At 46.1% G+C, this 24,308-nt stretch overlaps 3 protein-coding genes across 7 annotated transcripts; 2 read left to right on the top strand and 1 right to left on the bottom strand.

Annotated features, from left to right (window-relative positions):
- The first annotated feature begins 19 nt into the window (after positions 1–19).
- On the top strand, positions 20–8,848 carry cox11 (cytochrome c oxidase assembly homolog 11 (yeast)). 4 transcript variants are annotated; one of them, XM_080480907.1, is made up of 6 exons: positions 20–125; positions 7,199–7,545; positions 7,617–7,772; positions 7,979–8,104; positions 8,284–8,424; positions 8,474–8,848. In XM_080480907.1, exons 2-6 carry the CDS (start codon positions 7,264–7,266, stop codon positions 8,534–8,536), a joined length of 768 nt encoding a protein of 255 aa, XP_080337033.1. In that variant the 5' UTR covers positions 20–125; positions 7,199–7,263; the 3' UTR covers positions 8,537–8,848. The 4 variants fall into 4 exon arrangements, with proteins under 4 accessions (XP_080337033.1, XP_080337032.1, XP_080337034.1 ...); XM_080480906.1 differs by having other exon boundaries at positions 34–125; positions 7,210–7,545; XM_080480908.1 differs by having other exon boundaries at positions 34–125; positions 7,210–7,545; positions 8,284–8,608.
- Positions 8,849–9,617: 769 nt separating this feature from the next.
- Positions 9,618–18,930, top strand: LOC308119060 (prolyl 4-hydroxylase subunit alpha-1-like). Of its 2 annotated transcripts, none has more exons than XM_080478886.1 (15): positions 9,618–9,738; positions 10,469–10,555; positions 10,860–10,956; positions 11,047–11,198; positions 11,298–11,435; positions 11,526–11,771; positions 12,158–12,339; positions 13,480–13,656; positions 14,206–14,276; positions 16,132–16,231; positions 16,588–16,641; positions 16,923–16,988; positions 17,398–17,466; positions 17,582–17,678; positions 18,068–18,930. In XM_080478886.1, the coding sequence occupies exons 2-15, from the start codon at positions 10,474–10,476 to the stop codon at positions 18,136–18,138; spliced, it is 1,602 nt and encodes a 533-aa protein (XP_080335012.1). In that variant the 5' UTR covers positions 9,618–9,738; positions 10,469–10,473; the 3' UTR covers positions 18,139–18,930. The 2 variants fall into 2 exon arrangements, with proteins under 2 accessions (XP_080335012.1, XP_080335013.1); XM_080478887.1 differs by having other exon boundaries at positions 9,624–9,648.
- Positions 18,931–19,770: 840 nt separating this feature from the next.
- arg1 (arginase 1) lies at positions 19,771–23,812 on the bottom strand. Its single transcript, XM_080466698.1, has 8 exons — positions 23,683–23,812; positions 23,531–23,603; positions 22,321–22,495; positions 21,223–21,382; positions 21,051–21,145; positions 20,596–20,700; positions 20,379–20,515; positions 19,771–20,130 (listed from the first exon to the last, which is right to left on the bottom strand). The coding sequence occupies exons 1-8, from the start codon at positions 23,797–23,799 to the stop codon at positions 19,949–19,951; spliced, it is 1,044 nt and encodes a 347-aa protein (XP_080322824.1). The 5' UTR covers positions 23,800–23,812; the 3' UTR covers positions 19,771–19,948.
- Between the last annotated feature and the right edge of the window lie 496 nt (positions 23,813–24,308).

Below are 24,308 nucleotides of genomic sequence, written 5' to 3'. Positions count from 1 at the left end.
CTTTCAGCTCGAACCAGTCGGAGCTTTTATTGTGTAGCACCGAGTGTTTGGTAAGTGACAGAAGGAGGTGAAGGAGGAGCAGCGAGGAGGAGGTGAAGCACCGTGGAGATCCTCACTTATTACAGGTATTTGTTCGGTTATTTGTTTATTTAATAGTGAAACTGATAAACAAAATGTTTGTCTTTGGTTTACGGTATTTGTGCGCGCGGAGGTCACTGACGCATGGTCACTGATAGTAATGGGGTGAATCTGTGTGTCCAGGATGTCTTTAATCACTGATTTACTCACCAGAAAGTAATCTAAGCGCGAATAGGATTGGTGCACTGCTGAGTAGAAGGTGTACTCTTTAAGGGTGGGATGAGAGGTGCGCCAGGCGTCGCAAAGACCATAGTCACTCATGTACTGCTGGACTATGTCTGTAGATTCCCAGTGTCGGGTGTTTGCTGCTTTACTAACTCTGTCTACTTGTGGATTGAGGGCGATGTTGAGGTCTCCTCCCACTATCAGTGTTTTATCAGAGTGGGTTGAGAGGGTGGTGAAGAAATTATGATAGAAGGAGGGGTCATCAACATTTGGGCCATAGATGTTTGCGATACACATCTCTATGTTCTGCAGAGAGATGTGAATAATTATAAATCTTCCCTCTGGATCTGTGATTGTGTCTTTACAAGAGAATTGTATTTTATTGTTGATTAATATAGCTACGCCTCTCTGCTTGGAGTTAAAACAAGCTGAGTATGTGTGAGGGAATTGTGGTGATATCAATTTGTGATGTCCTGTTGTAGGTGTGTGTGTCTCTTGTAACAAGACAATGTCTGCCTGTAGTTTGTTTAAGTATTCAAAAACTTTTTGTCTTTTTATTTGCGTGCCCATTCCTCGTACATTCCAGGTGACAAACCTGAGCGTGTTCCTAGCTACACTCATCTTCTAGGTGGGTTCTCTAATGCTGTATGTGTGGGTGTGTGTGTGTGTGTCCGCGTGCGTGTACGAGTGTGTCCGCGTGCGTGTACGAGTGTGTTTGTGTGTGTGTGTGTGTGTGTGTGTGTGTGTGTGTGTGTGTGTGTGTGCATGCATGCGTGAGTGTGTGCGTGTATATGTGTCCGCATGTGTGCGCGACTATGTGCATGCATTTGTGTGCATGCGTGCATCTTTGTATGTGTCTGTCCGCATGTGTGTGGATGCATATATCTGTGCGTGTGTACTTAGGATCCCTAAGTCTGACTGGCTATTCAAACATAGGAGTGTGTGTCTGCCAATATATGAGTGCGTGATATGGTGACAGTTGGATTGTGATGTTGAGGTTTTAATGTGGTGAAAACAGTGGAAATGTATTGTTATCAAAACAAGGGAGGGGGTGTGGAAATAGAAAAGAAAAGTGAGAAACCAAAAACAGAAAAAGAACCAATTCAAACCCATAGGTGACATTTAGCGGTGACGTAACGAGTGCTTTTTTTTTTTTTAATAATATCCCAGTGCCTTTTTTTTTTTATATCCCAGTGCTGACAGTGCAAGTCCATAATAATTATTACTACAGCAATATAGCAAACATCGTGTACATTAATGATGTAATATTAATTAGCTTCGCTTTAATATACGTTGTTCATGATATTCACTGAAGTTACTGTTAAACACTTACCTGGACCTGAGTAAACCTGTGAAGTGTGTGTGTTAGAGTGGTTATACTCAGCTTGTGAGGACCATCAGTACAGCCAGGGAGTGACGGCGGGGTCTCAGAACAGCTGGCCGTTGACATAGAGCCTGTCCACGGTGATGACGGCTCGGGATCCCTCAGCGACTAACTTCTTTCTTACCGGAAAAAGCAGGCGGCGGCGGTCCAGAATCTCCTTCGGGAACTGGTCGTTGACGCTGTAGTCCGTCCCTCGTAGTTCCCTGCCGCGACTCTTCACCAGCTCTTTTTGTTTGAAATGGTCAAACTTGGCGACGATGGGCCGCGGGCGCTGGTTGTCCTGTCGTCTTGCTCCCAGGCGGTGGACGCGGGCGAAGGTGATCTTGCTCACGGTGTCGGCTGGCAGCTTCAGGCTCACCTGCATGAAGTCCCGCAGCGACGTCTCGGCGTCCTCTTCCGCCCGCTCAGGCAGTCCCGCGAAGACAAGGTTGTCCCGCATGCTCCGACTCTGGAGATCGAGGATGGACTCCTTCATCTTCTTGTTGTCCTGCGTCAGCCCGGTCAGTCCTTTATTAAGTGACTTCACCTCGTCCCGAAGTCCCTGGTTCTCAGTGGTCAGTTCCACCACTTGTCGCTGGCTGAATTCCAGCGAGTCCCGGAGAGCCTGAAACTCGCGGTGGAGCACCTCGACCAGGGTGAGCCGGGCATCGAAGCTGGACAGCTTGGTGTTAATGCTGTCCAGGATGTCCTCGAACTGCTTGGACGGCGAGGAACTCATGGGTGGAGAGCTCTCCGGACGGCTTCTTTTAGATGACGCAGCTTGAGGTGTCTTCGGCATGACGAGACGGTCGTAGCACTCGTCCAAGTAAGCTTGAAGATCTTCGATGGTTTCTTCTTCCAGCGTTGTGGGTGATCTTAATTTTCCTTTTGTTATTTTGTTTTGTTTTGTTTTTTCCCTTCCGTCTGACGGAAAAGTTTGGACTACAAGCAGGGTGCCGCCATGTTGGATTGCACTCGATGACGTCACACTCGAATTACTCACTGCGCATGTCGGAACTCTCAATCTCCCGGAACTCTCAATCTCCTAAAATTTTTAATGTTTGTTGTTTATCTGGGGATTTATTGAAAGGACTGCATTTTACCAACAGTATTTATTTATCTGGAAAAAAGATCCACGTATTATAAGTAGTAGAACTATCAAATAAAATATGTATTTTCATTAAACGGTTGGTCTGCAATGATTTGCATTTGTCATGAACTCACATTTATTTATATTCAAAACTATTCCATTAACATACTTGTTTGAACCCGTTCCTGAAAATATTTCAATCATCTCAGTCGTTTGACTTTTTATTGGATTGGTGTTAAAACTGCCAAATGCAAGCTGTTGTTGAAAACGGTCTGAAATTTCCTCAGATGCAGACAAAAGACTCCTTCATGCTCGCTGAACTTTTTAGAAACTTCTTCTAGGGAGCAACATTTTCGCCAACGTCACATTTGTCACCATGGAAACCAGTGGATTTCAAGGTTATTGATCCACCACACCGCTGCTTCCATCATCGGTCATGATTGCTTGAATTCCTTCATGTTTCAGTGTTTAGGTTAAATAATGTTCTGTTGGTTGCTGTTCTTTTCTGTTACTGGAACCTCACCGGAAGAGTGAGTGGGCCTGTGATTGGCTGAGAGGTTGTGTGAGGTTGTGTGTGTGTGTGTGTGTGTGTGTGTGTGTGTGTGTGTGTGTGTGTGTGTGTGTGTGTGTGTGTGTGTGTGTGTGTGTGTGTGTGTGTGTGTGTGTGTGTGTGTGTGTGTGTGTGTGTGTGTGTGTGTGTGTGTGTGTGTGTGTGTGTGTGTGTGTGTGTGTGTGTGTGTGTGTGTGTGTGTGTGTGTGTGTGTGTGTGTGTGTGTGTGTCAAGGATATACCTTACCCATAAGTTCTCAACAACACTTGAGTCACACAAACATTCAGTTTTGGGTCTTTAAGTTCATTTTATTGACACACTTGAAATGAAAAAGCGTCAATTGTCAATATATGAAAAACAGTTAAATATTACAGATTGTTAATTCTAACATCCATGCTTAGAGAAGCCATGTTTCCCATTTCCACATAAGACTGTGAATGCAGCGCAGTATTGCCGAGTACAATGGCGCCAGCTGGTTGGCTGGCCAGGACGCCACTGTACTCAGCAGTACTGCGCTGCATTCACAGTCTTATGTGGAAATGGAAAACATGGTTTCTTTAAATATGGATGTTAAAATTAACATCCATACTTAAAGAAACCATGTTTCCCATTTCCACAAAAGCCTATGAAAGCAGCGCAGTATTGCTGAGTACAATGGCGCCAGCTGGTTGGCTGGCCAGGACGCCACTGTACTCTGCAATACTGCGCTGCATTCATAGGCTCATGTGGAAATGGGAAACCTGGATATGGACATGGATCGAAGGTCATATACTGGACTTGAAAACTAAAGTCTCAAAGTATAAGAAATGGAGGGATTTGTTGTTTTTTTCCCATGAGCTCAATCTCTGTCCATATTTCCTCTTTTTGACGCTCTTTCACCTCTTTCTGTGTGTATTACTTTTTCTGTCTCTCCCTCTTTTTCTCCTCCTTTCGGGCTTTCTTCTCCAATTTCTTGATCTTGGCCTTTTCTTTGTCGGTCATGGAGGCGACCCTGCCCAGTGTGTTGATCCTCCCCAGAAGGAGCTGGATGTCCAAGTTTGCCTTGTGCCTGTCCTCCATCCATTCGCCCACATGGGCGATCCAGGCCTCCTCCGACTGTCGGGACTTTGTGAGAAGCTCCTCTGCTGTCTCCTTTGCAATGGTCTCGCTCTCCAGCTGCTTTTTCAGAGCGCTGCATTCTAGCACTGGAAAAGGTAGATAGTAAATGGTCAATGGACTTCACTTATATAGCGCCTTACATGGTTCATCACATTCACCCACACACATTCACACACATTTTCATACACTAATGGAGGCTGCAGCCATGCGAGGCACCGTCTCTCCAATGGGAGCAGTTTAGTCGTAGTTGAAAGTCATATTTGAGTAAAACGTACAGATACTTTGCTGGACATGTACTTGGGGGGAAAAAGTGAAAGTCTCACCAAGGACTTTGTTTTCATCAGCAGCCTGGGTCTGCAGTTGTTTGACCTCAGCCTCCCTGGTCTGCAGAGCCTGTTTTAGGGTGGCGATCTCTGACCCCAGCAGGCTGAGATTCTGCTTGTTCTGTTGTTGCAAGGCAGCTTTCTCATGGGATGCCTCCTCCAACACGTTCTCCAGGTCAGCCTTAGAAGTCTGCAGGTGAGTCATGAGGGTTGTTGCCTCTACACGGACTTCCTGGAGTTCCAAATTGAGACCTGCAGTCTCTGCCTCCTTTAGGCCCAGAGCGTTGGTGAGGTCCCTCACATTGACACGGAGGAGGCTGTTGTTGGCCTCATAGTCGGCAACTCGCTCCTCGAACTCTTCACAACGTTTTCTCCAGACCTGCTGCAGCTCCCGGATTTCGTTGGTCGTCTCCCGCGACTTGCTGTCAGCGTCTGCTTGTTGTTCCTGGAGACGTTTTTCAAGCGCCTGGACCTCTACCTCCTTGGCCCTCAGCCGCTGGTCCTTCTCTTGGAGCTCCGAGTTCAGTTGCTCTCTCTGGAGCTCCAGAGCTCTGACCTGGCTCATTAAATCCTCCCTCTCATTCACCAGCATCTTGTTTTTCTCATCCATACTGGTGTGGGGCAGATGGACCTCTGACATTTTCACAGCTTGCCCTTCACCAATGTCAGGACAAGGATTGTGAGTCTTTCGCCGTCTCCTCACTCTGGTGCGCTTGCGCTGAGTTGGTTCTTTTGGGCTCTCCATAGCTTGTCCAAGGTAATTGGAATGGTTTGTTTATAAATAACTCCTGTTCAGACCGTGAGACAATCTGGAGCGATTTAAACCGATGGAGCTCGTTCAAGCAGTCTTATATGCAGACTCTGCTTTGTGACATCGTTGACTATGATGACTGGTTCCTGATATATTAACATCAAAGGAGTGAACAGTGATTATGTAAATAGTGAGCCTAACAGTTGATGTTGCCATGGTAACGGCTACAGCTGGATTTTTTTAAATTGATTTATGCATTTTATTTAAGAATATCATTTAGTTGTGTATATGTACATGTAATATGTGTAACAATTATTAGTGTATTGTTTGTGGAACTACAGAAAGGCATTTTGTTTTTCTTCTGTAGTTTTCACATGTTTGATGATCGGTGTTTGATTATTGAGAGAGAAAAAATAAATCGACACAACACCCCTTTTGAAATGCGCAAGCCCCGCCCCGGACAGATCTGGTACCTACACCGGGCTACCAGATCTGTCCGGGGCGGGGCTTGCGCATGCGCTTGAGCTAGCAGAGCTGTCCTGGGAAGGGCTTGAACCCGCGCGCGGTGAAGACGTTTCACATTATGATTGGCTATGATAGCGTTTCGCATTTTAACTGGCTGCAAGTTTCTCCCGTCACAGTATGCAGCTAACATTAGCTTTCGCAGTTAGCTTCGTAGCTCCGTGAAAAGCTAACAAGGCTGTGTGAGGTGAACAGGACGCTACGACTGGTTTTATGCCTCTGAATGTCCCGAAGCAGCAGTGATCTGTCTGCTTTAACTTCAGGAGAGTTTATGGAGAGTCTGGTGGTGCTTCGTCTGATTTCATGAAGTGTCCTTTTTTGGCCCACTTAATGCTGTAAAGACCTGTGATGGGTGACAGTGACATTTAGTCTGTTTCTCATGTCTCAAGCACGTGAAACAATAAACTGAGTGTTTTCCAAGACTGAAGATAAATATTGTGGCCACATGAATGAGAAGGAATGTACAGATATAATGTAGAGATAAGTGATTGTTTTCATTATATTTCCAAATACATACACAATATTATAATATTGGACATAGCGACAAAGGTAGAATTCTTATGAAAAAGTTTATCCATCTGTCGATCGATCGCTCCAGCCCGCAATATAGTTTGTTTATATGTAGTTGCCGTAGTAGAGCATGTTGTGTGTGACGTCATTGACAGGCGCAGGCACGAACTCCGCCCAGACCGATCTGGTAGCCTGAGCGCATGCGCAAGCCCCGCCCCGGACAGATCTGGTAGCCCGGACAGATCTGGTACCTACACCGGCTTCATTTATTTACCACATAATAAATCAGTCAGTAGAAACCAATCAGAATCGAACCTTTACAGTGAGTTTCTTCTTTGTTACTCGAGCTGACCCTCGTAAGTCGAGAATCAAATTGCTGAATTTAACAGTTTATAATCTGAAACACTCTACCCTTTATGATTCAAAACTATTCAATAAAACTTCCCGTTTTGAAGTCCAGACTGCAGCACAGTCAAGTTCATGTTTTTAACACAATTTTTCTCTTAAATAGTGTTTAGTTTTCTCTCACCAACGTGTAAACAGGACTCCTTATCTGATTCTCAACTCCTTTATAGTAAAATATTTGTTATTGTCATAGTGATAAATAAGGTAATAGCAGGTAAACATGAAGTGTGACAGGAGGAAATGTGTTTGGTGTTCGAGGTTTACGTTGCTTTAATGACTGCAGGGGTTGTCCAGGTATTGTCCAGCTGTCCTCGTCTCCTCGGGCCTCAGGTGTGACTGATTGCGGTGATGCTACTGCCTCTGCTGCTGCGGCGCCATGCGGCCCCCGCGCTGCTCCCGCCGTGTGTCCGGACGCTCTGCGGCGGCGCTCTGAGGTCTCCCAGCGAGCTCTTCCTGAGGCGGAGGCTCCTCCCCCGGATCGTCGCTCTGAGCCGCGGCCGGCGGAGTCGCAGCCAGCAGGAGGACTGGAAGGCCCGCAACAAGACTGTGCTCACCTACATCGCAGCCGCTGGCGTGGGCATGATCGGCCTGTCGTATGCCGCCGTGCCACTTTACCGCCTCTACTGTCAGGTAGGGTCCAGACACACCCACACACCCTCGCCCCTGAGCCTCCACCTCTCTGACCTCTGTGTCTCCCGCAGGCCTCCGGGCTCGGCGGCACCGCGGTGGCCGGACACGACACCGAGCAGGTGGCGACGATGACGCCGGTGAAGGAGCGCATCCTCAAGGTGACGTTCAACGCAGACACGCACGCCAGCATGCAGTGGAACTTCAGGCCTCAGCAGACCGAGATCTACGTAAGCCTCATCACACCCCTTCCTGTCCCCACCCCCTTCATTCGACCCTACTGAACGTCAGACCGCAGCAGACCCGGATCTTTGTTAGCCTCAACCATCAGTCGCACAACTTTCCCGCAGTAACTTCCCCTCTTAGATCGCTCCTCTCTGTGCTCCTCCCCCGTCAAAACCCCTCCCCCTTCACGCCTCTTTTCTTCTGTGTTCAGTTGGTTCCAGGTGAGACGGCGTTGGCCTTTTATCGAGCAAGGAATCCGACAGATAAAGCAATCATTGGCATTTCAACCTATAACGTGGTTCCTTTTGAAGCCGGACAATATTTCAACAAGATCCAGGTTCAGTTTGATCCACTTCCTGTTTGCTTTCACTTTAATTCCTGTCTGCTTCCTGTCTGCTTCCTGTTCACTTCCTGTTTACTTCCTGTCTCAAACAGGAAGATTCAAAATGTGACGAAAACAGAATTTAGAAAAGTCAAAGTGTGTGTGTTTGTGTGTTTGTGTGTGTGTGTGTGCAGTGTTTCTGCTTTGAGGAGCAACGTTTGAATCCTCACGAGGAGGTGGACATGCCGGTCTTCTTCTACATCGACCCGGAGTTTGACAAGGACCCCCAGATGGCTCGTGTGGACACCATCACGCTCTCCTACACCTTCTTTGAGGCCAAAGAGGGGCAGCGGCTGCCGGTGCCGGGCTACGCCTTCAGCTGAGGCCCCGCCCACTTGCCGCACGGACGGCGGCTCGTCAGGGACGGAGGACGTAAACAAACCCTGAGAGACTGGAGTGGGCGCACCGAGAGCGTTATCAGCTGGGGAGAACACGCAGACTCAAACATTTTCTGTGCTGCGAATCTGCTTTTTAAGGACGATTTCAGACTGAAAAAAGAGAATGTGAAGAAAATGTGGAAAATGCCGAGTTTTTGTCTGAACGGAGACTGTTTGAAGTCGAAGAGAAACGTGCAGACGGCAGAGAGCTTCAGTCCGTCACAGTCAACCTGCACGTTCACTGTCATTTCTCAGAAACAATCTACATTTATTGGCAGATTATTTTGCACATAAATCATTTATTAAACTATTAACTGTGGAGAAAAAAAATGTTTTTTTTTTTGTATTTTTGAAGTCACAACAAACGTTTATCATTTACACAGCAGCCAGACTCCCTAAAAGCTTCACTGTAACTTTACTGAACTTAGAGATCTGAAGAGAAAAAAAGAGAAAAATGGGTTGGTAACCAGTGATGTGGATAATACTCATAATAAACTGATGAATGGGGGAAAAAAAAAAACTCATGAAAAAATCAAATGCTGGTTACGTTAAAAACACAAATCAAATCTGCAATAAAAAGTTAATTAGCAATTTTTTTTGAAGATTTAAGAGAAAAAAGTGATTGTTTTTTAGATAAAAAGTAAATTGAAAATGTCTAAAATCTAACAAGTAAAAATAAGTTAAAGTACAACAAAAATACTAAAATCAACTAAAACAAAAAAAAAATGGCACAAATAAAATAAAGCTAACAGAAGTAAATAGAATTCATTCTGTTTTGGTTATAATAAGCTTTTGCCAAAGAACTGAGGTTTTCTGGATGAGACTCCTTCCTCCTCATCGCACTCAAGTTATCACCTCACCTCCTCATCTTCTCCCCATTCTCTCTTGTTGAAGCCAAAATATAAACTCCAGAAAAAATGTATATCATATGAGAGTGTGTTTGGAGAAACATTTGGCAGATAAAGTGGCCGTTTCGTTATTTTAAAACTTGATCGAGTGGAAACTAGCCGGTCTTATCTGGAGGAGGTATACAGGCGGCCAGCAGAGGGCAGCACCACGCCGCGGCAGCACCTGAGTCCTCCGGACCTTCCGCAGTAGCAGAAGAAGAACAAACAAGCCAAGGTTAGCTGTGTTGTTAGCATTAGCTCCGCACCCTGCGCAATTTTTCTGCGCTTCTGCGCAACCTGCGGGAATATTTTCTGCGTGCAAACGGTAACCGCAGTCCGCCCTGTCTGTTTTCAACCACAGCGGCTTTAGAGCAGCGAGAAACGGTGTTTGTAGCAGACTGGGCTCTGCGGAGGTTTCCCTTCACAGCAGACAGATTCTGGAAGTTTCTGTCAGTTTCCACTTGGTTTTAGTCAGTTTCACCCTCTGTTTAGTTAATTTGTAGTTTCCAAATGTTTGAGGAGAACGTAAACTACAGTCTGACGTGTGATTCATACTTTCTGGTGTGATAGAACTCGTATAACTTCAGTTCAGTTTGCTCTCTTTCTGCCATCTCTCAGGTTTGGTTTTCTGTATTTCTGCTCCGTCTTGTCTCCAGTTTGGTTTAGTTTCTTTCAAACGTCTGTCTGATGTATTTCTACTTCTTCTCAGTACAGTGTATTTAGTGTGTCACATTTTGACCTGTAGAGTCTGATTTCTGCATTTATCTCCAGATTTCTGTTGATTCATGGTGTATATGCAGGTTTTTCAGTCGTATTTATTAGAGTTACGGCCTGATTTTGCTTTGTATTTGTGTGACCCAAGTACATCTTTAGTGTGATTGAGTGTATTTTTGAAAAAGAAAGTACTATATTTATGCCATCCGGGATATTACTTACCTACATTTAACATATCCTATTCATATTTAACCTTATAGATGGATGGATATATATGGTCTGATTTCTGTCCACAGTCTGACTTCAGTGTGTATGGTTTAATTTCCGATTCCTTTCTGCAGGCACTATGGTGCTCTGCCACTGGTGGTGGATCCAGGTTCTCCTCGTGACCTCCTGCTCCGCTCACAGTGACTTCTTCACCTCCATCGGTGAGTACAATCCTCTCATGTTTGTGAAAGTGCGCCTTCTGTGTCGCTCAAAGTGTCATGGAGTTGTAGTGTCGAGCTCAGCCGTGTGTTTTATAATTGTTGTTGCTTCTTTATCTTTTTCATTCTGGACTGTTCCTGTCTCCTGTTTGTCACGCTCTCCATACTTGCTCTCATCACTTTGTGTAAACATTTTTTAAAGGTGCTATAAAAATACATTTGTTGTTATTGTTGTGTAGTGCTCAGACTGTAGCTGCTGTTTAGTTTGTGCAGAGCTCAGTGTGTAGTTGTGCTGTTGTGTTCTCAGGTCACATGATGGACCTTCTGTCCACGGAGAAGGAGCTGGTGACCTCACTGAAGGACTACATCAGAGCTGAGGAGGACAAACTTCAGCAGATCAAAGAGTGAGTGTGAAACCCCAACGACGGCACGCGCAGCCCCGCCGGAGTCTCCACACCTGAACGTTGTGTGTCTGTATGTGTGTGTTACTCCAGGTGGGCGGACAGACTGGACGCTTTGTCTACCGAAGCCTCCCAGGACCCTGAGGGATTTCTGGGTCACCCAGTGAACGCCTTCAAACTGATGAAGAGGCTGAACACAGAGTGGGCGGAGCTAGAGCACCTGGTACTGAAGGATGTTTCTGATGGTAAACACACACACACACACACACACTCAATTGTTTTGAACATGACGACGAGGATGCAGAGTCGACGAAGGTCAGTTTTCTTCTTCTGTGCCGTTCCAGCGTTCATCTCCAACCTGACCATCCACAGGCAGCACTTCCCCAACGACGACGACCAGTCAGGAGCTGCCAAAGCTCTGCTGAGGCTACAGGACACCTACCAGCTGGACACAGACACCATCGCCAGTGGACAGCTGCCGGGTCAGTGCCACTTAAACGTTTTGTTATCCACCGCCTGCTGCACATGCTGGCTGTTCCCTGACCTGCCCCCTCCCTCCGTGGCCTCCTCAGGCTCCTCTCCCCCACGCAGCGAGCTGACGGTAGAGGACTGCTACGACGTGGGGAAGGTGGCGTACTCGGAGGCGGATTACTACCACACGGAGCTGTGGATGACTCAGGCCCTCAAGCAGCTGGACCGCGGCGAACCGGCCGCCGGCCTTGACGCCGTCGCCATCCTGGACTACCTCAGCTACTCGGTGTACCAGCAGGGGGCGCTGCAGAGTGCGCTGGACTTCACCAAGAGGCTGCTGCAGCTCGGTCAGCCACACACAGTGTAACATTGCAGCCTTTTGATATTTTCTCCGTTAACTAAAAAATAGATCAAAAACAGTTCTCCAAAACTGTGAGAATTTTTTAAACAGTCTGAAACAATGCTAATTATTCTAAAACAGTGTAGAATGTGTCGAAATCAGCCTAAACTCAGTCTCAACCAGTTTTAAAGAAACATGATTAAGTTCTAAGTACTCTAAAATATTCTTGAAATAACGTGAAACCACTTTAAAAAAAAAAACTGTTCAAATCAGTCTAAATCAGAGTTTCTTGATCTCAAACTGAAAACCTGCTGCAGCGCCAGTGTAGCATGTTTCATAACTCATTCATATCACAGTTTCATCACATCGACTGTGGATTCTTTCTCCTGTTAGACCCAACGCACCAGAGAGCCAACGGCAACCTGAAATACTTTGAGTTCCAGCTGGCCAAACAGAAGGAGGGGGAGGGGGAGCAGCCGGGGGCGCAGAAGGCGGAGACCCGCGGCCGCCCTGTCGACTACCTCCCAGAGAGGAGGAAGTACGAGCAGCTGTGTCGAGGAGAAGGAGTGGAGATGGTGAGCAGAGACATGACGTGATGTGAAGTGAGCAGCTTGTTTATCGGTTCAGGGTGGTGAGGAAGTTAGTGTGGAGGGGAGTTTGCACGGTGGAGGGGCAGTGTAGAATAGCAGGCCTAGAAGCAGGTCGATAGATAGATGAGAGGCAGAACAAGTAGACTACTCGCAAAAACCTTCGGATATTCGGCTTTTGGTTGAAATTTCAGTATGAACCTAAAATACACAAAGTGAATTTAATGAGACCTTCTCTAAATGTTAGAATGTCCGATTCTACAATGTTTCCGTAGTTTTTGCACAACTTGCTGTTCTCTAACAAGGAGCTTAACGGCGCACAGCTCTACATGAACATGGACCTCACAGCTCCAGCTCATGGAGACTGGGAGACCTCAAATGGAGAGACCTGCACTTTCTCCGGACAGGAATCCCAATAGAAAACCTCTGGGATCAGCTGAGTGGCTGTTTAGCGGCTCGTGACTCTGTAGATCAGAACCTCAATGACCTGAGAGCCGCCCTGCATGCCTCTGCAGACAATAAGTCCACTTGTGAAAAGCAGGAGTCGTCGTTGTCAAGATGGAACTGCTGCCGAAGAGTTACTGAGACATTTTCTGTTGTGGTATACCGTCCACTGCTGTTGGCTTTGGTTTCAATAAGTGGTTTGGGATGAGGAAATCACCACTGCATGCTTCTGATTAAATGCCAACTTTCATATTATAATGTCACTGTAACAAGAACTTTTTTCATTTTCCATAGATTTCACCTGAAAGCCAAACATCCTGAACTTTTAGTGAGTAGTGTATGTAGGTGAGTTCTAAGATTGGTGGAGTGGATGGATTTCAGGCAGGTGTGTAGGGTGAAGGCTGGATTGGTTATTGTGTGTTTGTATGCAAGAAGGATAAACAGATGGTTGAAAGGATGACTTTCTTGTGAGTCGGTCTTGTAGGATATGAGAGATGAAGCTGGGTAATAAAGGAAGGTAGAGTTCAGGAATATGGAGTGTTAGGTTGGATGGGATGTGGGTCTTTAGGCAAGCTGGGTAGTGTGGGTAGTTACGGTAGGGCGGATCGTCAGTTGGTCGGTTGATATGTAGGCGGTGTTGCTCGGACGATGCTAAACCTGACATCTCTATCACACACCTATTAGACTCCCCGCCGGCAGAGCCGCCTCTTCTGCCGTTACTATGACAACAACCGGCACCCGCGGTTTGTGATTGGCCCGTTGAAGCAGGAGGACGAGTGGGACCGGCCCCAGATCATTCGTTACCACGACATCGTGTCGGACAAAGAGTTAGAGAAGGTCAAGGAGCTGGCCAAACCCAGGGTGAGTCCCAGCCTCTGTGACCTTTGACCTCTGCAACATTCACCTCTTCATTAGGTCCCAGCCCACTGGTAAGAGGATGAAGGTCCCAGGTTCTCCAGCACTGAGAGACACACCTGAATACAGGGCCACCACAGACCCAGGCACACATGTTGTAAAGATTTTAGCGGCAGAAATAGTCATCTTGACACTGGGAAGGACTTGTCTGAAACTAGTCTGATACCAGTTACAAAATTGTGTGAAAGCAGTACACTAAGCTGAAACCAGTCTAAAACTACACTCCCAACAATTCCAACAAGCAGTTTGAAACCGGTTTAGAACCAGTTTACACCAGCTTCACTCCAGTTTGTGTGGTCAGAGCCTGCAGTCAGGTTTAATGATCTGATCTGAGGAGCTTCATGTTCCTGCCCAGGGGTCATATGGTCACCCTGTATTCAGGTGGAGTACGACGCACACACACACACACACACACACACACACACACACACACACACAGTAGCTGAGGGGGCAGCATTGTGTCTCCCTGTAATTGTCGGCCGGTTGGCTCCACAGCTGCGTCGAGCAACCATCTCTAACCCCGTCACCGGTGTGCTGGAGACGGCCCACTACCGTATCAGCAAGAGGTAAGAGCTACCAGGGGTCCGTGGGGGGGGGGGAGATATGAGATCTGGGATTTTACTGGAAATTAGGCTGGAATACAGCTCTTGCAAAGATATTTAGAAAATGTGTTTAGGACAAAGAACAGGTTGACGATAATGAATCAACGACACTTCTTCTTTCGGCTCTTGCCGGGATCGGAACCTCTTGTGTTGTTTTTCTCATCACTGAGAAAACGTGACTCTGTAATGTGTTGAAGTTTGTGTGGAGGCAGCAGGAGGACCTGACGGCTTCACGCTCTGTGGGAAACAAACGGCACAACCTGCTGGGAAGACACAAAATATTTTATCACCACTTATTTCTGAGCTCTAACGCTGTGTGCGTCTCAGTGCTTAGGAGAGGAAACAAAGTAAATTCCAGAATGAATGGGAAAAAATGTGAAGTCCTGAAGCTCCTGCTGCCTCTCAGACTGCGGCGTCTCTGCGTCAGATGGTGACCTGCTGCTCTCTGTCCTCTCTCTGTCCTCTCTCTGTGCATTACAATGTGATTGGTGTGCTAGCTCAGACGCGCCACGGTACATGACCCTCAGACAGGCAAACTGACCACCGCCCATTACCGAGTCTCCAAGAGGTAAGAGCAGCATCGCCCTGCTGCTGCTGTGCTCAGTTCAAACTCCCCAAAACCAGTCAGATCCCTTCACTTTCTGCCGTCTGTCACCACTCAGACTGCGGGTTAGCACATTTCACAGTCGCGCTTCTCAAAACAGGCTGGATAACGTCGGCATATACCGAGGAAGAGGCTCTTCAGCCAGCCACTAAGCTGCTGACAGACCAAGAAGAGTGTTTTGATGGAAAAAGACAAAGAACACCAAGTGGTTTGGGGTATTTCTACTTTATCAAAGAAGGAAGAGTTACCTGAACCAAAACTGAAAACCAAGAGAATAGCACTTTGAACCAGACCCTCTTTAAGTCCACATCATAATGTGGATCCTGAGTCTTCTCTGGAGTCTCTGAAGGCCTCGCCGGCTCAAAACAACCGCTTTGCCTGGAATTTGATCACTTCCTGGTTTTCTTGCCATAACTAAAACCCCCAACACTAGAAGATGGCTGTGCTAGTCACAAAATCAACTCGACAACAACCACCTATGGACAACACAGCTATGGCTCCACTTTCTTGTGGCGTCCCACAGGGCTCCGTTTTAGGCCGTCTTTGGTTCTCCATCTGTTTGGAGAACCAACTGTGCCACTGGTTGGTGTCTTCACCACATAAAGGAATAATGTTGTTCATTGCAACGTCTTTTCAGTTTCGTTAAAAGCCTCCTTGTTTGAATTTTGCAGAGAATTTTATTTATTTATTTTTTTGACAAATGAAACTGATCAATAATTCAGTCCTGTCAACATTCCTCCTGTTGATTTTTTCATGGATAAAATGAGTAACTGATTTATGAATGAGGTATTATCTTGATCAAAGACACTGCCCGGAGGACCGGGGGAGATGGGTTTATTTTGTGTAAAGCACTCTGGCTGTGTTGAAGTGCTTTACAATCAATCTGGTGATTGGATTGGAACTCTACGCTTCGACTCTAAAAGCAGCAGTGAGGCTTCTTCCTGGTGATTGAGTTTCCAGAGAAGAGGTGGCTCACAGTTCAAAACAAACGTGTAGAATCTTTATGAAATCTTCGGTCTGTGCTGGCGGCAGACGGCGAGTTCTTCCTCGTTTCCCAATAAAACACATTAACACTCAGGTGCTTCCTCACCGACGCAGATTTATCTGCACCAAAACCCACCTCGGTCCTCCATGTCCTCCCCCGTCCTGCCGTGTTGTGTCTGTGGAGAGTCCCCGAGCCCAGTGGTGAGCCGGTGTCCCCCTCTGTCCTCGCAGCGCCTGGCTCGGAGCCTTCGAGCATCCGGTGGTAGACGAGATCAACCAGAGGATCGAAGACGTGACGGGGCTGGACGTCTCCACGGCTGAAGATCTGCAGGTCAACGTCAGCTCATCTGTGAACGCCTCAGTCACTGCGACTCTTTCCAGCTCTCTGTTACTCATTTCAGTTCTCTCACTCTCTCTGACTCTCTTTGGACTCTATGACTTGCTCCAATTCACTCTACCTTTCCCTGTCTCTCATCGACTCTCTCCGACTTTCTTTCCAACTCTCTCCACATTCTCTCCGACTCTCTTCAGACTCTTTGGACTCTCTCTGACTCTCTTAGAGTTTCTTCTAACTCTCTTTGACTCTCTCTCCAAGATTCTCCTTGGATTCTCTCCTCGGACTCGTCAACTCTTTCCAATTTGTCCCAAAGGCTCTTTTGCGCTTATCTTTCTATGCTTTTGATGCAGGTGGCAAATTACGGCGTTGGAGGACAGTATGAACCACACTTTGACTTTGGACGGGTCAGTGAACAATTTGTTTTTATGACATTTTAGCAGCAGCAAACCTTTATTTTGTTTATTGCAGCAGAACGTTTGAACAAACACATTGAACAGTTTTGGTTTTAAGAGGAAAGTGTATTTAATAAATTTTACTTTTCATTTCAATCATTTTTATTATTATTTTTGTTGTTGTGTCTGAGATTAAAGTATTTCTACATTTGATCAATGATTGTATTAAATGTAAAAAAATAAAAATATTGTCCTTTTTTTTTTTCCCCTCACGTGTTTTGTTGTTTTTGTAGAAAGACGAACCCGACGCCTTCGAGGAGCTCGGGACGGGAAACCGGATCGCAACCTGGCTGCTTTATGTCAGTGTGTGTGTGTGTGTGTGTGTGTGTGTGTGTGTGTGTGTGTGTGTGTGTGTGTGTGTGTGTGTGTGTGTGTGTGTGTGTGTGTGTGTGTGTGTGTGTGTGTGTGTGTGTGTGTGTGTGTGTGTGTGTGTGTGTGTGTGTGTGTGTGTGTGTGTGTGTGTGTGTGTGTGTGTGTGTGTGTGTGTGTGTGTGTGTGTGTGTGTGTGTGTGTGTGTGTGTGTGTGTGTGTGTGTGTGTGTGTGTGTGTGTGTGTGTGTGTGTGTGTGTGTGTGTGTGTGTGTGTGTGTGTGTGTGTGTGTGTGTGTGCGTGCGCGTGTGTGTGTGTGTGTGTGTGTGTGTGTCAGTCAGTCAGTGTGTGCGTGTTCGCGTGTGACGTCCACTACCTAACGTCTCCTCCGTCCTGCAGATGAGTGACGTGCAGGCAGGGGGCGCCACCGTCTTCACTGATGTGGGAGCTGCTGTTTGGCCTAAAAAGGTGAAGAAGAGTTTCCTCATCAGTTTATTATCCTGAGTAAAAAAAAATAAAAGGCAAATGAAGCCAAAGTAAAACCGGAAACATTAAAAGTGTGTGTTTGTGTGTGTGTGTTCAGGGTACAGCGGTGTTCTGGTACAATCTGTTTCCCAGTGGAGAAGGAGACTATCGCACTCGTCACGCTGCCTGTCCTGTATTGCTCGGAAACAAGTGGGGTTAGTCACACACTCACACACAATTGATTTCCATCAGGGCGAGAATGTGTTCTGTTGAAATTAACTGTGTTTCTCACTTCCACAGTGTGTAAATCCGACAGAGCTCTTTGATTTCACCTGTCAGGACTTGTTTTTAACGTCACTTTATGTCTCATATTCAGTTTCAGCTGCCATCTTTGTCTTTCTTCCCATATATTAATGCGTCTTTAATTCTTTTTCCTGTATCGTTTGATATTATTACACAAATTAACTCAAAGTCCTCGATACTGGATATCTTGGTTATTTATTTTTTACCTTTTAAAAATATTGTAAAGATCTCTCTTTCTGAAATGGGATTATTTTCAATCTTATTATTTGTGTTTCACTGCTGTTTCTTTTTCTTCATCTAGTTTCGAACAAATGGATCCACGAGAGAGGGCAAGAGTTCAGGAGGCGCTGCAGCCTGCAGGAGACACACTGACCTCCTCCTACCCCTTGTGTTGCACCTCCTGTGTGTGTGTGTGTGTGTGGGGGGGTGGGTGCGTGAGGACTGTGGTGCGTTCACTGTCTGGAACAAAATATGTGTGTGAGAAAGAGAGAGAGAAGTCAGGTTCCACCTGGACAGGTGAGCACAGGACAAACACAGAGACACAGTCACCAAGTAACCTTAAATACTTCCAGTGTGGGAGGAAACACACGCACACATGGAAAACATGTAAACGCCACTGGGAAAGTCCCAGATTTAAACCCACAACATGCTTTCTGTGAGGTGATAATGCTAACCACTACACCTGATCTCCAAAGTTGTGCTTTTTGTTTTGTTTTTCTTTAACTCCATTGCTGTTACTAATTGATCCACTACAGCATCGCTTTGATGATGATGAAGGAGGTGACTCACAGAGAAATATTCCTGGTTAGGGTTTTTTTTATAGTCTGAACCTTTTGGGAACCTACTGTTTGAGCGCTGAGTTGTTTTTATGGTTATTTCTGATAGTAATGATATTATTTAGTTTTATTTGTGGAGCACTTTACATTTGTGAATCTCAACAGACTCAACAGTCTGTGGTGCCTTCAGATGGTCTGTTTTTTTATGAGGCCTCTGCTCCGCTTTGGAAAAGTCTGAATCAAGAGTCCGAGTTCACTTCAGAGTCTTGTGGATTTGTCATGGAGACGATGTTTTCAGGTGTGTAGTTTGTTACCACTACTGTTACCATGACGACCACACTCATCTGTTCTTATTTATTTATGCTGTTTTAATAAAATCTTAAATTTTACAACTTTTTGTGTTGATTATTCATATTTTGCTTATTTAATTGAAATGAATGGGGCATTTTTTATTTTACATTTTTATATACCGTATTGTTCCCAACAGAAGAGCACCACCCTTTTCCAAAGATAAGGAGTGCGCGGAGAAAGAACAACCCTCACTAATTGAGGGCCCTTCTCACGGACATTTTGTTCTTAACGCTGTCTTTCTGGACTGCCATAACAAATCTGTCATCGTTGTGTTCTTTGACAGCACATTCTCGGTCTTCGCCGATAACAGGCTTCCAGTGTGTGCACGTCTGAAGAAATACTTCCATGTCAACAAAGTCAAACATAGTAACCATATAAAATTGAATTGTTTGGCAAAACTACATAACTTTATTAAGCTCTGTGATCTTTTATGATGAAACATGTTTTGTGACTCAAGAAGAATTTTGTAGAATTTTGTATGGTGGAAAGTGACAGACATCTCTTTTGATGGGAAAGGTTCAGACTCCTGATCTAAACCGTTCTCCTGCAGCTCTGGATGGATGTTCTGGGTCGTTGTCCTGCTGGAAGGCAAACCTCCGACACTTCCTCCAACATCGTCCCGTATTTGCTTCCTTCTATCTTCCCATCAACTCCCTGTACCTCCTGAACGAAAGCATTCCCACAGCATGATGCTGCCTCCACCGTGTTTCACAGTGGAGATGGTGTGTTCAGGGTGGTGTGTATTGCTCGTTTGTAGTTTTATTCCTGAGAAAGTCTCACATGACCCGTGTCACGTTTCAAAGTTTGGTCATATTTGATCGGGTTACTGAACAACTTCCGTGGCAGCGTGCGGTCAGAAAAGATGACAAGACAGGAGCACTTTATACGAAGACAGATGACTTAACACATTTTTAATGATTCCACAAGGTCAAATGTCATTAATCTGTTATAAAGTTGATTCTTCTTATGTCACACCAAAATATCAGTTATAAACAAAGAACAACTTCTGATATTTTTAAAAAACCAGCCGGTGGACATCTGAAATTGTGAGGTGTTCAGCGTCGTCCGGGTTCAGGCTCGGGCAGGCGGTAATCTGCCGGCACCAGGTTCCCCTCACGCACACGTCCGAGGCAGGCGAGCAGCACGCCGACGGCAGCGTTTACGGTGGACCGCACCTCCTGCTCAGTCTGACCTCTGAGAGGGTTCACCTCGACCAGGTCCACCCCCGACAGCAGGCCTGCACCATGGGATAGAAGGTACATTCACTGACCTCCAGAAACACCTTCATTGACCCCCCCATAAAAAAAGAGGGTACGATCACTGACCATCAGAAAGGCAGAAGATACCTTTACTGACCACCAGAAAGATAGAATATGGCTTCACTGACCACCAGGAAGACAGAAGGTGTATTCTCTGACCACTAGATGGTGCGTTGAGTGACACTTTGTAGCGTCCGTTTGCTGCTTTGTGTGTCAGTAGTCGTACCAGTCTGACTGAGGTATTCGCTGATGTAGACGCCCTCTCGGAAGGTGAGTCCTCCCACCACGGGCGTGCCGGTTGCTGGGGTAACAGAGGGATCAATGGCGTCGATGTCGTAGCTGAGGTGAATGGGTTTCCTCCCCCTGTGGACAGGAAACAGTCTGAGCTGGACTCTCGGGGGACTGGGCCGGCCCGAGGAGCAGCTGGTTAGTGAGCAGGTCACCTGGTGCTGAGGTAGTCGCACGTCTCCTCCATGACCCGGGACACACCCAGCCGGTCCACCTCCGTCATGGAGAACACCTTCACACCCAGCAGCTTCAGAATGTGGCTGAGGAGGAAGAGACCAACATTCCAAACCTGGTTTCAGTTCTGGTCTCAGACCAGAGTTTAGACCTGGTATCAGGTGTAGTTTTTAGATCAAGGTTTGTTACCGACAACTGACGCGTTTGTGTGTCCAGATCAAGAATGTAACACACTCGTATTAAAGTAAAAGTTTCTTGGATTTCATTAAAGGGTTATTTAACTTATGAGTGCTGACAGGAAGTAGAATCACCAGTTTTCTGATATTTCATGTTCACTGACGTCACTTAGTGGAGCACATGTGGGAAATAGATGAGGCGTGATGTACTCAAGTTTTAAAAGTTGACTTTTTCTATGACTTGAACAGCGTGTACTCACTGTTCGGCCGGATCCACCTCCCTCAGGCCGATGTAGACCAGGTCTCGGGCCGACACGCAGGGTTTCACCCAGGAGAAGTTTGGTAATGGAGGAATCTGTCGGGCACAGCGAGCAGTTCAGTGGCTGACCGAGGCCGTGGAAGGTCTGACCTCCACCGCGGTTCAGCACTCACGTAGCTTTGCAGCTCGTGGAGCAGGAAGGACATCGGCTGTCCGTGGAAATTCCCCGTGTAGGTGGTGAGCGGCGTGTTGATGTCGGCGTGGGCGTCCACCCACACCACGCTGAGCGGGCCCACGGCGGCGGCGTGGCCGTGGATGGAGCCGATGGCCAGACTGAAGGAGAAGAAAAACTTTTCAGGGAGAACCAAATGTTGGACTTCGAGCAGTACGGGCGGATACACGACGCGTTTATCGGCTGAACCGAACAACCGGAGGAGGAGAAGGTTTTTGCTCGTCTGAGACATGGAGGAGCTGGAGAGATTTAGCTGAGCGCTCACGGGACGGAAGGTAAAACAACATGGACTCCCTGCAATTAGGGGCTGAAAACATTCAACTTAATCAAGTACAATCTCCGGGACGTGGAGGACGGCGCTGAAAAGGATAACTTCTCCTGTTAAATCAATGACGACTCCTGCTGCACAACGGATCAGTACTGCGGGACACTTCAACTCTCCAGGACACATTTCAACTGCAGGAATTTGTTTTCAAACTTTAACCAAATCAAACATTCTCTAGGCCGGTTCAAACAACCTTTCAGTATTGTTGCCGTCTCTGAAACGTGGATCAACTTAGAACTCTTCAGGGGTTAGTTTGACAAAACATTATGCAACTGATCTGTGATTAATTTAGTGTCTCCAACACTGTCAGTACAACTGGACCAAAGAGTATGCTTGTATATATATTTAAATGTGTGCATCTATATTTGGTTTATCATGCTTATTTTTTTGGCATTTGGATCTTCTTATCTTTTCCTAGTCCCTTTGTACCGTGGTCTGGTTCCGCGGTCATGTGGCCCACTCTCATTGGCCCACGTCCGGTGCCGTTTGACGGCGGTATGGGCTTGATGGCTTGTATTGTTGTTGTCTTGTTATTTTTGTTTAGATGTTGCTGTGTTGGTTGTGGTGTTACTGTACAGTTGTTGTTGTTGTCTTGTGATTTTGTTGATGTTAAGTTGATGTTATTTTGTTTGTGTTGTTGCTCTTGTGTCATGATTGCCATTTTAGTTGTCTGTGTTGTTGTTGTTGTTGTTGTTGTTGGTTGTTCGGTCTGACCTGTGGTCTCCTCCCAGCATCACGCTCGTGTGTCCGTCCTTCTTCACCGCCTGCACTGCCTCGGACAGCCTGCGGTTGGCGCTGCCCACCGCTCGCACGCTCTTCAGCTTGCCCGGCAGCTCCTCCCCCGCCGCTTCCTCTAAACTCAGGTTCCCATAATCCTTCACTGCACAGCCTGAACACACAGCATCACCTCACTACATCTTCATGGCAACCGGGTTCCACGGGCATCAACTAGGCGATAAAAGCACACGACTATGACACAGATTGTATCGTAGAATTGTGTTTACAGTTTTACTCGTTAAAATCCCACAAAAGCCAGCAGGTCAACATTTTACCACTGTGGACCCCTGAGCGAGGCCTACACACACACGAGATGTGTGTAGCCCAGGTGAACTAATGTTTGTTTCTCCATTAAAGTCATCTTTCTTTGTCCTTTCTTAGTTATTTTAGTTATGAATCGTGTGTGTGTGTGTTGGGCCTGAGTCATAAATCAGAACTGCAGTGGATCCCTGTGGAACTCCACGTATTTATATAATTCTTTTTGAAGCAACGCTATTCTTTATTTTGGAATATTTTCAGAATTGTTTTCTTTTAATCCTCCATCAACACTGGAGTGTCAAAAACGTTATAACGAACCAATTTTGTGAGATTAAAGAAGAATTTGTTCAAAAAATTTGAACGAAGTGAACATTAACAGTTTTGGTTTCACAGTAAAAGGTGGATTAAATGAGTGACGCATGAACCCATGAAATGGCATCCTGCAGGTTAAACACACACACACACACACACACACACACACACACACACACACACACACACACACACACACACACACACACACACACACACACACACACACACACACAGGTGGAATGCCAGACAATATCACAGATAAACAAGGAAAAACAAAGGAATACAACAAAAATACACACACACACAGCCTCACTCGGGTAGTTTGGGGAGCTTTTCTCTCAGATGAGACACATGGTGGTGATGCACTGGCTGACTGAGGTCAATGAAACGTTGTGCTCAATGACCCTGTTTTTAGTCTGTTTGTACAATTTCAACATCATCGTGGAGAGGCTGCTGGCCGCACTACGCAACGACACACAATACACACACAAAGCAACACAAAACAAAAAAAATGGAAATAATGTGAAATTTAAATGACACATACACACACACACACACACACACACACACACACCTTGTTCCTGTAGACGTTGCAGCAGTCCTGCGGCCCTGATCAGGTCCGGGCCCCCCTCCACTCCACCCCTGGGCTGCAGACACGGACACAAAATTGCTTTTACACACTTCTCACTTACTCCCAGGCGCACATGCATGCGTGCCCGCGCTCACCTGTCCCTTGGAGAAAGGTGCTCCAATGATCCCCACAGACTGCTGAGGAGGAGGAGGACGAGGGTGATGATGAAGGCTCCTCGTCATCATCAGCACGAGCGGGCGCAGGGTCCTCATGGTGACACACGCACACTTTGACACACACCGGCCCACGAGCCCTCTATAAACTCTCCGTGACGTCAGCATGACTCGGGGGGGGGGGGGGGGGGGGGGGGGTGGTGGAGGGCGATTCTGGAATTTAATCTTCCAAACTACACTTAAAACATAAGCATATATTTACAAACTTTATTCCACATTAATTACATAAAAACAAGTGGTTGTAACATTTTGAAACGTTATTTAATAAAAATTGCATTTGTTTAGAAACAGGAAACTTCTGATTTGATTAACTTATTTGACCTTAAGCGATATACATAATTAACTTTAATGATTTCATTAATTCTTTATGACTAGGTAATGATAATGATAAATAATTAAGTATGAAAATAGCTATCTTAAATTATTCCATCTAAAGAAAATCAGAAAACATTTTTCATTTAAATATAAAAGAAAATGAAACGCGGGATAAAGAAATTAAGTAGATTATGTTCCGCTGGGAGAGAAAGGGGCGGGGACAGCTGACGTCA

The sequence above is a fragment of the Lipophrys pholis genome (genome assembly GCF_963383615.2).
Source record: "Lipophrys pholis genome assembly, chromosome: 1".
NCBI classification, from domain to species: Eukaryota; Metazoa; Chordata; class Actinopteri; order Blenniiformes; family Blenniidae; genus Lipophrys; species Lipophrys pholis.
The sequence above is the reverse complement of the archived record's forward strand: the minus strand, read 5'-3'. Positions and strand labels throughout refer to the sequence as shown.